At 42.0% G+C, this 14,966-nt stretch overlaps 1 protein-coding gene across 1 annotated transcript in view; it reads left to right on the plus strand.

The window, feature by feature from the left end:
• The first annotated feature begins 6,307 nt into the window (after window positions 1–6,307).
• THSD7A (thrombospondin type 1 domain containing 7A) overlaps window positions 6,308–14,966 on the plus strand; it is a 460,784-nt gene continuing 452,125 nt past the window's right edge. Inside the window, exon 1 of the mRNA XM_082472820.1 lies at window positions 6,308–13,878. Within this exon, the coding sequence (XP_082328946.1) occupies window positions 13,716–13,878 (163 nt within the window). The 5' untranslated portion in view covers window positions 6,308–13,715. The remainder of the gene's footprint in view (window positions 13,879–14,966) is intronic.

The following is a 14,966-nucleotide window of genomic DNA, read 5'->3' on the forward strand; positions in this document are numbered from 1 at the left end:
AGAAATCAGTACCAACCTTACATAAAATTTTTTTTTTGGCTTAAGCAATAGAAATTTATTTCCTTACAATTCTGGAGGCTAAAAGTCCAAGATCAAGAAGTCCACAGGGTTGATTTCATTATGAGGCATTTTTCCTTGGTTTGTTGACGGCTGTCTTTTCCTTTGTCTTCACATGGTCTTCCCTCCCTGCATGTCTGTGTCCTGTTCTCCTCTTCTTATAAAGACACGAGTCATATTGAATTAGAGCCCACACCAATGACCTCATCTAACCTTAATTATCTCTTTAAATACTCTTTCTTCAGATACAGTCACATTCTGAGGTACTGGGGGTGAGGACTTCAACATATGAATTTGGGGGAACCCAATTGAGCCCATACCAGGATACTTACTCGTATCTCTCTCTCTCCCCTCTAATTATGATCTCCTAAAAGAGAAGGCAACCTTATATAAATGTAAAGATTTTGTGTGAATATTATGAACAAACTTTTGCTAACAAAGTTGACAACTTACATGATATGGGTAAATTCCTAGAACACAATTACCAGAACTTATGGAAGAAGAAGTTGAAAACCTGGGTAGATCTATAACAAGTAAAAAAACTGAAATAGTAATTAAAAATCATTCCATGAAGGAAATGTCCAGGCCCAGATGGTGTCAGTAGTGAATTCTAAGCATTCAAAGGAGAACTCATACAGTCCTTCACAAACTTTGAAAAATAAGAGAGAAAGGAACACATCCCAATGCATTCTATGAGGCCTGAATTATCCTGATACCAAAGCCATATAAAGACATCACAAGTAAGCTGCTCAACATCACTAACTATTAGAGAAATGCAAATCAAAACTGCAATGAGGTATCACCTCACACCAGTTAGAATGGGCATCGTCAGAAAATCTACAAACAAATGCTGGAGAGGGTGTGGAGAAACGGGAACTCTCTTGCATGTTGGTGGGAATGTAAATTGATACAGCCACTGTGGAGAACAGTATAGAGGTTTCTTAAAAAACTAAAAATAGAACTACCATATGACTCAACAATCCCACTACTGGGCATATACCCAGAGAAAACCATAATTCAAAAGGACAGAGCCACGCCCCGGCGGTTGCCGAGGCCGGCGCGGTGGAGTTGCAAAAGCTGTGGGTGCGAAGGAGCTGTGGAGCCGACCCCGCGAGCCGGGAGCATGAGGACCTGGTGTCTGTGTCAGATTTGTACCTGCGGGTCGGATTCTCGTCCTTATGAAATAGTCAAACAGCCTCGCCATGCACCAGAAGAGTATAAACCAAAGCAGGGGGAGATTGATCTTGGTACTACCTACAAACGGCATCTTAATTCTTGTAAAGTGCAGCGTGTGGCAATAGCTCGGCCTTTGGAAAGACAAGTTAAAAAAGGGAAGTTGGATACTGTCCCAACCTATAAAGAGTCATTGTGGATGGAATGGGGGAAATACAGATACAGAAACCTACAAAGAAAGAACAAGGAATATATGGATGTTCTGTCGCTAATCATCTCGGTCCGGATGTGGAAAGTTCTTCTGTGCTGTATGCAGAGGCACCTGTTATCTTGTCTACTGGAAGAAATATCACCAGACCGGAGCACAGCCATCTCTCCGTCGTGATTGGAGGCATCGTGGAAGCACCCCAGCGAGCAAACGTGACCATCCAATGTCCTGTAAAAGAATGTTTCCCTTGAAAGTGAAGGAACCTACGTCTGTACAGCCACCAATGCTCTTGGAAAGGCGATGGCAACATCCATCCTCCACTTGCTGGAGACTTTCTGGGAGCTTGGTAGCTGGACACATTGTTCTGCCACTTGCAGCCACTTGGGAGCCCGAGTTCAGAGACCCCAGTGTGTTTTGGCCAATGGGCAGGAAGTGAGTGAGGCCTTCTGTGAGCACCTCCAGGAGCCGCTGGCTGGGTTCCAGCCCTGTAACATCTGGGACTGCCCCTCGAGGTGGTTCACGGGCACGTGGTCAGAGTGCTCTGTGTCTTGCGGTGAAGGATTCCACAGTCGGCAAGTGACCTGTAAGCGCACGAGAGCCAATGGAACTGTGCAGGTGATGCCTCCGAGAGCATGTGCCCCCAGAGAGAGGCCTCTGGGAAGAAGACCCTGCTCCAGTCACCCGTGTGTTCAAGGGCTTATTGAACCAGGGAACCAGGTAACGCTGACAAATCTAGTGTTTTGATAGTATGATCATCTAGTATAATCATCCACTCCCTGTGGTGAAACCCATGCATCAAAAAACTAAAATTAAAAAAGAGACTTCCCTGGTGGTCCAGTGGTTAAGCCTTCGCCTTCCAGTGCAGGGGGTGCAGGTTCGATCCCTAGTCTGGGACTAAGATCCCACATGCCTCACGGCCAAGAAAGCAAAACATAATACCGAAGCAATATTGTAACAAATTCAATAAAGACTTTTAAAATGGTCCACATCAAAAAAATAAAATAAAATAAATCCATGCATCAGGGCCCCTCCGCACAGGGGAACAGGAGAGCCCAACTGCTGCATGACAGTCATGAAACTCAGCTGCACAGGGACCTTACCACACCGCGCACGGCTGGTTCACGGGACCTTGTTATCCTATTAATGGGCCTCTCTGTTGTAATTAACACAGGCCGCAGGGACCGAAAGTTCCCCTCGGCCCTTCTGAAAATGTTCGGGAATGTTAGTGCAGGAAGGTAATACACACTTTTTGCATTTCTGCCCTGCAGTGCAGCAGTTGTTGCTGTTGGGAGTCATTGTGCTAATTCTCTTAGGTCATTTTTCCCTTTAGTTGTTCTGATTAACTCCAGGCACTACATGGCTACACACTTGTCTAACTGGAAAATGCACAGCCCCAATTCTGTGCAGGGACGACGCAAAGCAGAGTGTGATACATCTTTCTGGAGCATCAAGTTTATTAACTAGAATTGGAAGAACCAAGGAGTTCTTGGAACAAGAACCATCCCCCTCCCCCACCAACACGGAAGACAGAAGAGTAGGGGAGGGGAGACGTGCCCCAGGAATGACAGTCCAGTCTCTGAAGTTTCACCCAGGTGGGGGTTGAGGGGCAGACCTGCAGCCACGGTGGCCTCGCTTTCGGTCGCCCGGGCTGCTCCGGACCATCCTCTGAGCTGGCCAGGGTCTTGGATACAATGCTTCTGAAGGCCGTGCAGAGAACACACTCATCTTCCACTGGACCGGGCCCCAGGGAGCGTGGCGGCCTGACCTTCCTGCCTCGGTCATCCATGGGGTTCACATGGGCTCACTTTATTATGACGCCTCTTGCTGGGCAGCTTGCAACAAAGATGTTTTAAAATAAAGTTCCATATTCTCCCAGCCACCCCTTGCTTTTTCTGACTGTGGCCAGAGAGAGTGGATGAGGACACACTCTCAGGCTGCCCAGCGTGGGAGGACCTTCCAGTGTTGGACACACCCAGGGGGCAGCTGGTTCCCTCTGGGGCTCCAATCCTGCTGCTGCTGGAGGTGGATGTCCCAGTGCCACGCCGGGGGGCTGGGCTGGGGGTGGCAGTCCTCGACTCCAGGCTGGGTGGGGGACAGGCAGACTCACTGGTCTTCTGCCCTGCCTGCTGGTCTTCCTGCAGCTGCACATTTTCTCCCTGGTAGAGCCACCTGGTTTGCAGGGAGGACACCACAGGGCTTGGAGAAGGCTCAAGTCCACTACCACTGAGGTCCCCGGAAGAGAAGGGCTTCAGAGTTATGATGGAGACCTCCACCTTGGGTTTCTTGGCGCTCACACGGCCTGTCCCAGTGTCCTGGATCAGGTCGCAAGTCAAGCCCGGAGTCCTCACCATTGTCACCTCCAGGTCCTCTTCACAGGGTGGCTGGAGTGGCTCCTTCTGGCCCATGTTCACCCATGGATGCCTCATGAGGTCATGTAAGGTGCCTCTGTCACTGGGGTTGAGGGCAATAATTTTTTGTAATAGATCCCTTATCTCCAAAGACAGATAAGGTGGGATGGGGTATTGCCCTTGTAGGATTTGCTTCCGCAGCTGCTGGAAGTCTTTTCCCACAAAGGGCCGGGACCCAGTTACCATGGCGTAGAGCACTACTCCCAGGCTCCACACGTCCGCCGCAGGGCCGCTGGAGCTCTGCCCCAGGAGGAGTTCCGGGGCAGCATAAGGGCGTGTGCCGCAGATCGTGTCCAGTTGGCCAGTGTCATCACACTTGTTGCTGAGGCCAAAGTCTGTAAGTTTGATATTCATGTTGGAATCAAAGAGGAGGTTCAGTGGCTTCAGGTCCCGGTGCACGATACCCCTCTGGTGGCAGTGCTGCAGGGCGGAGACCAGCTACTGGAACGGGCCTCGAGCCTCCGCCGCTGTCATACGGCCATGGATCTTCAAATAGCGGTACATGTCCCCCCCACTGAGGTACTCCATCACCAGGAAAAATGTCTCCTCCGTGTCAGTCACCCCCAGCAGTTTTACAATATTGGGGTGATTCAGAGCCTTCATACTGCACACTTCCTGGAAAAGTGCCTGGACACTTGAGAAGCTCTGACGCCTTTTCTTAATGACCTTGACAGCCACCTGTGTCCCGGTCAGAATGTGCTGGGTCAACTTCACTTTACCGAAGGTGCCTTCACCAATGGTGTGGAGGATCTCGAAGTCATCAATATGAGCCTCCTTGTCAGCAGAGTTGGCTGTGAGGCCCTGCATCATGGTGATCTGCTAACTACACTGACTGACAGCACTACCTAGCAATACTAACTATGCTAACTAACAATGCTAACTGTACTAACAGTGCTAACTAGTACTAACTACACTAACTATGCTAATAAACTATTAACTATACCAACTGTGCTAACTATACCAACAATACTGACTATGCTAACTGTAGAAAGAAAAATGAGAAAAATAAAAAAGAGTAGAGAAAAGAGAAGAAAAAAATCAACCAAATGGCAGAAACAAGGAAAAAACAAGCTAACTGTAGGTCCAAGGCCGTCAGGTCACCAAAAGCAGCTTCCTGGGCTCTAAGGACCAAAAACCTGGGCCCAGCTTTCTCTTTTATAGGGCTTTGTGAAGTACATCACAGTGGTGCACTCTGAGGTCAGAGCAAGAAATGGACCCATCACCGCTGGGGATAAACCACAGTGGTTTTCTCACTTTTTGAGTTCAAGGCCCCTTTACACTTAGGAAAAAGGATCCCAAAGAAGTTTTTCTTTACGTGTGTTATTAGGTATTGGTATTCACTTTGTTATACATTAAAATCTGTAGGATACTTCAGTTGCCTTTTTATTTCTAGTTTGAAAATGTGTAATAATTTTAAAGATCTCATAACGTCTACACTTGAAATATTCAATTCCTTTTCCTTAAATTCTGGTCTCAAAATAAGGTTACAACTTAACTGACTTCACGATACTATACAAAATGTTCTGTTGCATAAGACATGATAAGGTACATTATGAAAGTCTATGAAGCTGAGAGAAGATTTGCCAGGAAGGTCATGAGCAGATTTCTCATCAGGAGCCTCGGAGGCCAGATGGCATGGCTCAATGTACTTGAAGTGTTGAAGGAAAGAAACCATCAACCAAGAATCCTATATCTAGCAAAACTTTCCTTCGAAAATGAGGGAGAAATCAAGACATTCCCAGTTAATCAAGAGTTGAGAGAATTCTTAACCACCAGACCTGCCTGCCACAGGGAGTTCTTCAGGTTGGAGTCAAGGACCCTGGACAGTAACTCAAAGCCTTATGAAGAAATAAAGACCTCTCGTAAAAGTAGATAGACAGGCGACAAGAAAAGCTAGTACTATTGTAACTTTGGTTTGTAGCTCCACTTTTTGTTTTCTATTTGATTTAAGAGACTAATATATAATAAAACACACACAAATCAAAAAAAAAAAAAAAAAAAGACACATGCACCACAATGTTCATTGCAGCACTATTTACAATAGCCAGCTCATGGAAACAATCTAAATGCCCATTGACAGATGAATGGATAAAGAAGATGTGGCACATATATACAATGGAATATTAGCCATAAAAAGGAACGAAATTGGGTCATTTGTAGAGATGTGGATGGACCTAGAGACTGTCATACAGAGTGAATTTAAGTCAGAAAGAGAAAAACAGATATTGTATATTAGCACATATATGTGGAATCTAGAAAAATGGTACAGATGAACCAGTTTGCAAGGCAGAAATAGAGACACAGATGTAGAGAACGAACATATGGACACCAAAGGGGGAAAGCGGGGCCAGGGTGATGGTGGTGGGATGGATTGGGAGACTGGGATTGACATATATACACTAATATGTATAAAATAGATAATAAGAACCTGCTGTGTGTGTATATATATATATATATATATATATATAAAGACATCACAAGTAACAGCAACAAGAAAAACTAAACAAACTCAAGACCAATATTCCTAATGAATATAGAAGGAAAAACCTAAACCAAATATGAAAATCAAATTTAGTAACATACATAAAGGATTATACACCATAACTAAGTGCAGTTTGTCCCAGGAATGCAAGGTTGATTTAACATCTGAAAATCAAATCAATTAATAGAATGTATTGATCAATTAAAGGATATAAGACAGTTAAAGGATGCACAAAAATCTTTTGACAAAATCCAACGCCCATTTATGATAAAAACTTTCAACAATCTAAAAATTTAACGGAACTTTCTCAGTCTAGGAATGGAAATGGCATCTATGAAAATCTATAGCTGACATCATATTTAATGGAGAAAGACTGAACATTTTCTCGCTCAGATCAGGTACCAAGACAGGATATGAGCTCTCTCCACTTCTGTTTAACCTTGTGCTGGAAGCTTTAGCTGGTGTAACAGGCAAAATAACAATTACAATAACAGTAATTGTAATAATAATAAAAATGAAGGCTTTCAGATTGAAAAATGAGGCCTAGAGATGTCTATCTGCTGATGGCAGATTTATATGTTGAAAAATCTCAAATTTGGAAAATATCTATTAGAACTAATAGATGAGTTAAGCAAGATTGCAGGATACAGAATCAATGTGTAAAAATCAGTTTGATTTCTGTATTTTAGCAATAAGGAATTCAAAGGGAAATTCAGTAAATTCTATTCACAAGAACGTCAGAAACAATGAAACAGGTATAATTTAACAAAATAAGTGCATTCTGCACTGAAAAATATAAAATAGTCATGAAAATAATTTATGAAGATCTAAATAAATGGAGAGACATTCCTGTTTATGAATGGGAAGACTCGGTATTGTTAAGATGGCTGATCACCTCAAATTGATCTGTGGATTCATTGCAACCTCTATCTAAATTGTAGTAGGCAATTTGTAGAAATTGAGAAGCTGATCCTAAAATAGATATGGAAATGCAAAGGACCTTGAATAGCAAAAACATTTTTGAGAAAGAAAAAAGTTGAAGGTCTTACATTATTGAATTTCAAAACTTAGTATATAAGCTAAAGAAATCAAGATTGTGTGGTATGAGCATAAAGATAAGAATACAGGCATACCTCGTTTTTGTGTTCTGTGGTTCATTGTGCTTTGCAGATACTGCATTTTTTACAAATTACCATTCTCCGTGGAGCAAGTCTTAATCAGTGACATTTCTCCAATAGCATTTGCTCACTTTGCATGTCTGTGTCACATTTTGATAGCTTTTGTAATACTTCAGACTTTTTCACTATTACATTTGTTATGGTGACCTGTGATCAGTGATCTTAGATGTTACTATGATAAAAAGAGCACAACTTGCTGAAGACTTAGATGATGGTTGGCATTTTTTAGCAATAAAGTATTTTTAATTAAGGTATGCACACTTTTTTAAAGACATAATTTCACACTATTTCACACTTAATATATTACAGTATAGGGTAAGATGACTCTTATGCACTGGGAAAGCAAAAAAATTCCTCTGACTCCCTTTATTATGATATTTGCTTTATTATGATGGTCTGAAACTGAACCCGCAGTATCTCTGAGATATTCCTTGGAGTGGAACAAAAGTAAACCATTTCCTTTGTGGTCAGTTGATTTTTTATTACAAAGTGCTGAGACTAGTCAATGAAAAGAATAACACTCTTTTCAATGGTGCTGGGACAGTTGAGTATCCTTGTGCCAAATAATGAGTTTAGAACTTCATACCGTGCGTAAAAATGAACTCAGATGGATCAGAGGCTTAAAGCTATGTGACCGCCTCTCCTACTGGTGGCGTGCAAAGAGCCACCATGGAACTCAGTGATGCTGGTGTCCTTCTCACCAGTACATTTCTGAAGGTCTTGGTGATTGGTGTGGTCTCTGTGTGTCCTCTTGGAGGAGCATAATCCTGTCTTGGGTCTTCCTTTTCCTTACATAATGTATCTACGCCAGCATGTCCCTTCCTTCCCTGACATTTCACTTTCCATCAGTGTTTCTCCAGGCTTCTAGGAACCACCAGTTTGCACCATCCCTTTCAGTCCTTGGCAGAATGTTAAATTCCATACCCAGGGAGTATTTCTCCAAGTTAATAAACTCTCTATCCCTGTATGTTCTGGCCCCTAATCAAACACTCTCAAAATCAAGCCTCCTGAATAGTCTTCTGGCTCCTACCAGTAGTTAGCTGCTAGCTAATCCTGGTAGCTCCTTTGCTGTGTCGTCCTTTTACTCTTAACAGACCCAACATGACTAGGCTGACTTAACGCTGCAACTTAATCCTAGCTAGCAGCCTGAAAACTAGGAAAGGCGGTATGCCAGTACTTAACAGGGAGAGGTGGGCTGCCTTTGAAGGCATTGAGAGTTCAGAGGAGTCCGGGGAACCAAAGACATGTGCGCATTGACCCAGAGAAACTTGCCCATGTATCAGGTTCCAGGTTTTCCTAAGCAGACCCTGATCTTTTCATAACAAACTTGCCTCAGTTGATCATTCATTTATCTTTGCAGTTGTCAACTCTTAACTATTAAGTGTTAATTTGATCTTCAGCTTTTTTTTTTTTTTTTTACTCTGCCAATGCAGGAGACAAGGGTCTCTTTTTAAGGGTTCCTTTCCTTCATATTTAGTTTTCAATTGTTTGTTAAAGGTCGGTACCTTTTCATTATCCATCTGTAGGACCAACACAACTAGTGATAGCTAGTCAATTCTGTTGCCTTTGTATACGTTATTCCTCTGCACTTTCAAATACCTGAATCATTGCATTGGCCTGGGTGTTCTGTATGCAAGCGTGCTCCCAAGTGAACCCCTGGTGAAATGTTTTAACGATTGGGGTACTGCATTGTGTCAGGGACAATTGATGCCTCACATGCCACCGAGGATGGGATCTTTATTGTACGGTTTACAGTAAGTGATCCATTCCCCAAACCTAGAAGGATCTGAACCAAAATACTGTACCTTTTTACCTGACACTCAAAACAAGGAATCTGATTATTCATAGCAGATCGTTATTGTTTCCAAACAGGTTTAGTTTTGAGTAAAATGGAGAAGCCGTGGGGTTTATTTTCTTTCTGTAAAACTATTTGAAATTTAGAATCTCCCCTCCCCTCACCAGATATACCTACAAACCAGCAAACTAATCAACTAACCAACCAACCAACAAAGTAGTTATAAAGAAAAAGGAATTGGAAAGAAAATAAATGGTGAATATTAGAGTCAGAATTGGGAAAGTAAAATTTGTGGCTACTTATTACAAAGATAAAAAGGGAAATGTGTCATCTTTTAATAATCTCGTGGGTGTGGCAAGAAGGGGGGAATAGAAAGAAGCCCCAAATTAATTTTTTCTACCCCAAATGTTGGTCAAGTATGACACCTAGAGGCCATACAAACAGAATTCCTTTGGGTGATTTTGTTTTTTTGTAAGGCAAGATGCATTTAGGTAGAGAAATTTATTTAAAGTTGTTATTTCAAAGTGGATATTCTTAGATACTTCCCTATGTAGCTGTGAATAACTTTGTATATATTCCTTCATTTACTCATTGTTTTTCTTCATAAAAACTGATGATATTAAAAGTTGTTTCCCTCTCTGTCAAATAAATGAATTTTTGATGATTGACTTTAAATGCTGGTACTAATCCCTACATGTCATTGTCCGTATGTCTTTTGGGTCTTCAAGTATGGTTATATGCTTATGTTCTAATAAAAGAGAAAACACGTGTGTAGATCTGTACACACCCACCCTCTCTGGAGTTTGGAAACGATAGCAAAAATAATAAAGACAGATAAAAGGACAACACATGAGAAGTGATAGGTTCAGAATTGTCTTATTTCTACATATTAAAAAACATATATGCTTTGCATTTTTCATCCATTGGTTTGGAAACTTTTATATAGCCCTGGCTCATTAATACTTGAACAGTTATTTATGAAAAATGATGAACGATTTACTTCATGGCAGGCTGTACAGATGGTCAATTTAATCTGCATCTTTGAGACTTCTCATGACTAAATTTTGACATCATGTCGTTAAACATTTGTGTATTATTTATGTCATATGCTAGAAAACAAAGATTGCTATGTCTTGCTATCTCTTGTAATCTATCAGCTTTATGGATAGGATTTATCTGACTGGACACTATAGCTTTCACAAAGGAACATGTATCTGAAAATATATATCATTTTTGTGTCCTCAGAGACCCATACATTTTTGTCCTCAAGTGCAATAATGACATTGTTATAGAACAGATGTGTGGCATTGGTGGAGACAAATGTTTATATGACTTAGTTTCTGTAACCTTGTCCAGGGGTATCTTTATTACTAATTGTACATGTGTATGTATCTAGAGTGATTTTTTTTTTATTAACTCTTTAAAAATTTTTTTAAAACTTTAATTGACATATAGTTGATTCACACTGTTTTGGGTGTACAGCAAAGTGAATCAGTCATACACATATGTATATATCTATTCTTTTTCAAATTCTTTTCCAGTATAGGTTATTACAAGATATTGAATATAGTTCCCGTTACTGTATAGTCAGCCCTTGTTTATCTATTTTATATAAAGTATTATGTATCTGTTAATCCCAAGTTCCTAATTTATCCCTCTCTACCTTTCCCCTTTGGTAACCATAAGTTTGTTTTCTGTGTCTGTGAGTCTATTTCTGTTTTATAAGTAAGTTCATTTGTATCATTTTTTTAGATTCCACATATAAGTGGTATCATATTTGTCTTTGTCTGACTTCACTTAGTATGATAATCTCTAGGTCCATCCATGTTGCTGCAAATAGCATTATTTCAATTGATTTTATGGCTGAGTAATATTATTTGGAGTGATCTTTAAGCTTTGTCTAAATTGAAAGTAAAAGAAGGAAACCAATTGTTGGCTAGTTTCAAACACTACAGCAGAACATTAACCCTAGTTGTGAAATGGTCCCTGGTTCTTTTATATAATGCTTGAAGTTGTAGCTATGATGTTTAAACTCTTGACCAGTTGAGTAATTATTACACAACTATGGATAAATATAAAAATCAGAATCTTAAATTTTCTTTTGACATTAAGCTATTAGGTATAGCATCTGATGGCTTTTCAAAGGGCTAAGTAATTATCCTGCACATCAAATTGTACTAGCTTGACTCCTTAGATTCTCTGTCTTCTGTTATTTAATGAGTTTCTACTTGGTGGATTGATTTGGGACTTCCCAGGAATGCTTAGAATGGGCTGATTAACAGAGTACTTCATTTTAAATGCTCTCTGTGACAGAATTAGATGATTTTAGGCTTTAGCACCCTAACAGTAGCTGAGAAATAAAAACAAACAGGATAGGAAAACACTGCCATTGTAGAGTGGTATTACAGCGTGCTCCCTATGAAGACAGACCCAAGGAAGCCATACAATTCCTATTTTCTATTTTCTTCTTTGGTGTAACTGTTGAAACAAGTGCTCCTTCAGGGAGCCACACATAAGTTGGAATCAGGCTTTTTTGTATCCCTTATCAACCTATAATCTTTCGATTGTTGCCTATTTTTCACCAGTGAAGAAATAGTAACCCATGCTAGTTTATCTCTCCTAATCACAGACCCACAGAGCTAGGGCTCTCTGAGCTTTTAATTCCCTCTTAGAGGCCTAACAGAGTGGAAAGTAAATAAGGACCAAATTTGCAACCTTCAACATTGCTAATTTCCTCTGATGTCAGAATACTTAAATAGGCAGGACCTGGGAATTATTTGATCAAAACCTGCTTTTAATCTAATGCATGCAGCAGGGCTGTGTCTGGAATGATCTGCAAAACGACAGGCGTCCCAAGAGAGCTTTATGGAAGGTTTCCTCTTTCAGAAACCGTAGCTTCCTCATTTTAAACTCTTGGGTTGGCTGTGCTGATGGAGCAAATTCATAAAGAGTAGTTTTCCTGCTTTTTAAATTTTATTTTATTTGGCCAGATATTGCTGACCGGATGTGAATAGTTTTCTTTGGCTTTCTTTTTGCCCAGTTTTTAATTGGCTAAATGCCTTGAAATTATTTTAGTTTTACTAGGAAATGAATTAGTAAAGGGTTAGTATTGGGGAGAAGAGAGAAAGAGAAAGGGCAAAGCATTGTCTGACTTCACACACATTCCTTTATTACTACTGGTTTAAGAAAGTGAAAACACAAAGAACAAAAGGCCCAAGCACATTAGATTATATAGATTATAAAGGCATTTTTCTACAGTAACTGTTAAGAGACATTAGTGTCAAGGATTTTTAAGTAAAGAATTTACTAATTTGGAGATACACAAATAAAGGAAACTCACTTTGTTCTCTAATTTTACTCAGAACTGTGTGGACCCTTAAAGGTAGCATATTTTTGACAGAGCGTAGATAAAGGGATAGCACTTTTATTAACTTCATAGGTGAAGTATAATTTCATGATTAGTTTTTGTAAAATGTTAGCCATCTAATTAGATATCATTGTGGATACTTATTAATACTAATTCAGTTTTAAAGGCTGTTAAAAGACAGTGTACTTTGTTTTGTAACCGTAGATCAATACTGCTCATATTTTTATTGGGAGTAGATTCCTTTAAGTTAAAAAGAAAAGATTTAAAAAAGAGTTTAAGTGCCTTTCAACAGCAAGTAAACATCTCTGCTGTTTTCCTCTGTTTTTCACATCTATCATAAATACTGCTCCCCACATAAAGTAATTCAGAAGCCACGGCTTAAAAATAAATGATGAACACTGATGCTTTGCGTAAATAAATATATACTAAGAAGAACATGCCACTAGATCTAGCATTTGACTCGTTGGGTGACGATGAATTTCAGTGCCTGTTATTTGTCATGCGGAAGCCTGTCGGGTGATGATCCTTTCTAGTGGTGTATCCGTCCAAACATATTTCACCGCGCCATGTGCACTGGAGTTCTCGGGCGGGTGTGCTGGCTGTGGGTGCCCCCGCTCCCGATCGCTCGCCTCCTTTCTTGCCCTGGCTCTCTCGCCTCCCCCTGCCTGGTGCTCCTGTCGGCTCACGCCCCCCTCCTCTCTCTCCAGCTGGCAGCGGCGGGGGCTGCGCTGCCTCCCGGACCTCGGGACCTGCTCCGTCAGCTGGGGCCCCCTGCGGACGGCTGCCTCCCTCGCCTCTAGGACCTGCCACTCTGCGCGGAATGGCAGCGGCAGCAGCATCCCCGCCAGCGGCGGTGGCGGCGGCAGCCACGGCCACCGCAGAAGCTATTGTTCCCTGGTGTTAAACGCGCTCTCCCTCCTTTTCATCTGACAAGAACAATAGCGGGGAGAGCTTTGCGTTCTGTACTTGGGAAGACAGTCCGAGGGCGAAGGAACATTCCCTGCCAACCGCGTCCCGCACCTGGACCCTGGAGCGGCTGCGGGCGGCATGGGGCTGCAAGCGAGGCGCACGGCGTCCCGGAGCCCCGACGCTGCGGGCCCGCGCCCGGCCGTCCTGCCGCTACTGCTGCCGCTGCTGCTGTGCCCGGGCGCCTGCGGGGCTGCGGCGCCGGGCGGGGCGGAGGCACCCACCCTCTATCTGTGGAAGACCGGTAAGTGGGACGGAGTGCCCCCTGCTTCCCATCTTCCCATCTGGGTCCACATTACGAAACTGCTGGGCTTCAGGAGGGACCCCTCTGCTTCTGATGACCCGGGGGTACTGGGACCCTAAGGTAAAAAAGTACGATTCTTAGGAAGCAAATTAGGTCATGGCCGATGCTGTTAGGAAAGAAAAACCTAACAACTAAAAAGCATTAGTGAGTCACTGGACTGTTTCTTCTCACAGCTCCGTAGTTAATGAGGGCAACCAACGTTGCACTTTCGTAATTACATGCAATATTTTTAACCTCTACGTTCTCATTCTACTAGGACTTTCTTAAATATATTTCTAGCAAAGAGCAAGCAAACATTTTAACTCCGGTCTTTATTCTGTGTTTAGGCAAACAGTTCACTCTGTGCCACGATATATATGGATATAGAGTTACATTTAAGGTACAGCTTATGTGGGACACGTGGAAACAAGCCAAGGGAGGACAGTTCTGACAGTTGAAGGCAAATGGGGCTGCAGTGAGCTGACTGAGACCTTGTGAAGCTCGATTCTTAATGAGCGAATTGAGGGATTTTTAAAGTGTGCAATTGTTAGGATGTTTAGGTTTTAACTTCTCCTGCCTTGAAAAAGTTTTTGCTTTGTTTTCAACCAGCCAACAAAAGCAGCAACTAATTGTCCCTCAGAATCTCGCAACAAAGTGCTGACTAGAGGTCCTGGTGTGAGGCAGTGACAGGCAGGAAAACAATACCAAATGAGGAATTACCACTCCCTCTCCTGAGGCTCCTTTCTCCTCTAAAGGACACTGAGAATTCTTCAGCAGACCTGAAACTTCAGGTTTATAAGAAGAAAGTGGGAAACATTATTCTTACTGCTTAGTGCTAGGAATGAATTAAGAGTTGCTTGGCAATGACTAGACATTACGAGAAGGATGCAGTAGACAGGAGGGAAAGTATATATTGGTCATGGGATCACAAACAAGTTACAGTGAGTGTGTCTCTTTCCTGGCTTCAGCTGTCTGTAGCCCCCCATGCAGAGACAGATCAGTCTACTCTACAATTACACTGATACCCTGAATTTTTAAAGAAGTTGCAT

Source organism: Balaenoptera physalus, assembly GCF_965194825.1.
Source record: "Balaenoptera physalus genome assembly, chromosome: 8".
NCBI classification, from domain to species: Eukaryota; Metazoa; Chordata; class Mammalia; order Artiodactyla; family Balaenopteridae; genus Balaenoptera; species Balaenoptera physalus.